General features: G+C 45.9%; 1 protein-coding gene across 1 annotated transcript in view; it reads right to left on the reverse strand.

Moving 5' to 3' along the window:
- PPM1E (protein phosphatase, Mg2+/Mn2+ dependent 1E) overlaps positions 1-334 on the reverse strand; it is a 106623-nt gene extending 106289 nt beyond the window's left edge. Inside the window, exon 1 of the mRNA XM_026656538.2 lies at positions 39-334. Coding sequence (XP_026512323.2) covers positions 39-319 — 281 coding nt within the window. The 5' untranslated portion in view covers positions 320-334. The remainder of the gene's footprint in view (positions 1-38) is intronic.
- Between the last annotated feature and the right edge of the window lie 2622 nt (positions 335-2956).

Raw genomic sequence — 2956 nt, forward strand, 5'->3', positions numbered from 1 at the left:
TCAGCCCGGTCTGCCCTGCCCCCCAGCCCGGCACTCACTACTTGTAGAGCTGCTGCAGGCAGAGGTCCAGGCACTCGCCCTCCACCTCCTCCTCGATGATGTGCTCGGAGAGCGGCCGAGGCAGCGGCGGCGGAGGGGTGGGGGGCTGGGGGTCCGCGGCGTCGCTCTCCTCCGCCTCCCCAGCGGCTGCCCCTTCCCCTTCTGCCCCGGCGGCGGGGGGCGAGGGGGCTGGCTCTGCCCCGAAGGGCCCTCGGAACTCGCCCAGGAAGAGCTCCAGGAAGCGGCGGTAGGTCTTCTCCTCAGAGCCGCCAGCGGCCATCGCTTCGCATGCCCGGCTGCCTGCCGGCGGATCAGCACTGAGCCCGCAGAGAGCTCCCTGCTCGCCCGCCGGCCGGCCAGCCTCCCTGCGCGCGCGCTCCCGAGCCGGCCCCGCGGGACCGCGCACGCCGCGGGGGCGGGGTGGGCAGCGGAGCGGGGCTCGGGGCTCGCGCGCCGCGCGGGAAAGGCAGCTGGCCTCGAGGGAGCTGACAGAGAAAGCGCCACACCGAGGGGAGGGAAGGAGAGACAGACTGACTGGGCATGAAAGAGCATGGACGCAGAGAGAGCGCGACTGTACAAAGAGGAGCAAGCTGGTCTCTCCAGTGAAAAAAAGGGAAGGGGAGTAGGCAGAGAGACGGACGGACAACAAGCCCCCCACAAACGCTGACAGAGCCCCAGAGAGAGGGCTGGATACTCAGTCATGCCCATGCTGCCAGCCAAGCCAAGCTCCCACTTTCTCGCTACCACCCTGGCGCCAAGGCTGCAAACAGAGGGATTAGAGACAGACTCTGCTGGTGTACTGAACGGGTAAGTGCTCAGAGGTTTTTCCTAGCCCTGGCTGCAGGGCTGTGTGTGGGCAATGTGGGCCCAGAAGCGGGCCACCTGAAAAGAACCAGCTTGAAGCAATGGGGGGTGGGGATGACTTGTACCTCACTGCCCTTGGGAGCAGCCTGTTTTTTCTCTCTCTGTTTTTGGGTTCCTGTGTGTGTTATAATTCGGAGAAATAAAATAGTGTTGTGTTGCAACCTTCCATCAAGAGTATTTCTGTTTTTAATCTAACTTCTCTGTGTGCGTGTGCTGTGACCACAATAGAGACAAGCAAATTTCACAGTATTCTGTATTAGAACTTCAACAGAAACTAGAGAACAAATTCCTAGTATGTAATCAGTTTTAGAATTTCTTATATGTCCATCACCATATATTCTAGTATCTTAGAGGTTACTGCACTAGCCTTTCACTTCTAGGCAATCAAGATAGTTAACAAAATTCTGTAAACATAGCAAAGCGCAACGCATTAACTTTTCAGTAATTAAAGGTGTAATTACCCATCTGAGCATACAATAGTTTTTGCTATGTACAGTCTCAAAGTTTTTCAAGTCAAAATTAATTAGCATGATGGAAACATTTAAAATTAATAGCCATTGGAAAGGCATTACAACAGAAAATGACTCATCTGGAATCAGTCAATTGTTCCATGTGGAGCCATAGACTACTGCAGAGTCAGCAATGGTCTGATTGATTTATGGGCCTAGTTTCTGGGCTGATCTAAAGCCTATTGAAGTCAATGGGAAGAGACCAATTAATTTAAACGAGCATTAGATCCAGCCTTCTGTGGAACAAAGGAACGTGGAAGTTTATGGAAACAATCACCAAATTTCAGGCCTCACATTGGAATAGGTGATTTCAGGCAATCAGGTGCTCATCTTCTGAAGTATGATTTGACCAGCAGTTGTAGTTCTGATATTATTTTCAAGATTGAAGTGATATATGAATGATGCTTCCACATTAGATGGTCTGGATAATGGGAATTCACAGTGGTCAAAGATGTCACATAAAATATATCAGAGGGATAGCCGTGTTAGTCTGTATCCACAAAAACAACTAGGAGTCCAGTGGCACCTTTAAAGACTAACAGATTTATTTGGGCATAAGCTTTTGTGGGTAAAAACCCCCACTTCAGATGCATGGAGTGAAAATTACAGATGCAAGCATAAATATACTGACACATGAAGAGAAGGGAGTTGCCTTACAAGTGGAGAACCAGTGTTAACAAGGCCAGTTCAGTCACGGTGGATGTGGTCCACTCCCAATAACTGATGAGGCGGTGTCATCCACCCTGACTGTTTTTCATCTTTCACAGCCAAAAATCATTAAAGTGATATATGAATTATACATAGATGTAGCTGATATTGAAAATACATTCCTTTTTTTTTTTAAGTATATCACTTACATCCTTTCTAATTTATAATTCATTTCTATAAGTCTGTCAGGCAAGTTTGAAGAGCCAAATAATAACATTTCTGCTTTCACTAATGACAGTCCACAGCTGCAGTTGATTTTTTTTTTTTTTGAAAGTCCATGTGTGTACAGTACTGCAACATCAGTGAAAGAGTTAAAGACCTGTAGAGAATTTTAAGTATCTAAAAATGGGCTGCAAGTGAGCCACTGATCATTGGTTATAGTCCACTGGTAAATCATGGGATATTAGGGTTTCCAGTGGGTTAGGCTCCTGAAATATTAATGTATTTTCTGTCACGTATAAAATACACAATTCTAAAAATTACCATTACACTAATACTATTAGGAAAGCACTTCATATTTCAACAAGCTGTCTGATCATCTACATATGGCATTACAAAACAGTAATTAAGACTTGCCCAGGAAGGTTTAAACAAAAATTTACTTTGACTCTTGCTTCATTTTGTCTTAACTCCTAAAAAAAATAAAAAAATAAAAATAAAATGTCTACTTTAACGCCATATGAAAATATTTGAGAATAGCAGTTCTGTTTCATATTATGTTAAAGTTACCAGATGTCTGTGATTCACCTTGCAGTCCCCATGTGTTTTCCATCATTTGTGTAATTGCAAAGGACACTAATTTAAATTAAATAGCATATAACTTTGTACTCAGGATA

The sequence above is a fragment of the Terrapene carolina genome, unplaced genomic scaffold (genome assembly GCF_002925995.2).
Source record: "Terrapene carolina triunguis isolate 2854851 unplaced genomic scaffold, T_m_triunguis-2.0 Scaffold231, whole genome shotgun sequence".
Taxonomy (NCBI): Eukaryota; Metazoa; Chordata; order Testudines; family Emydidae; genus Terrapene; species Terrapene triunguis.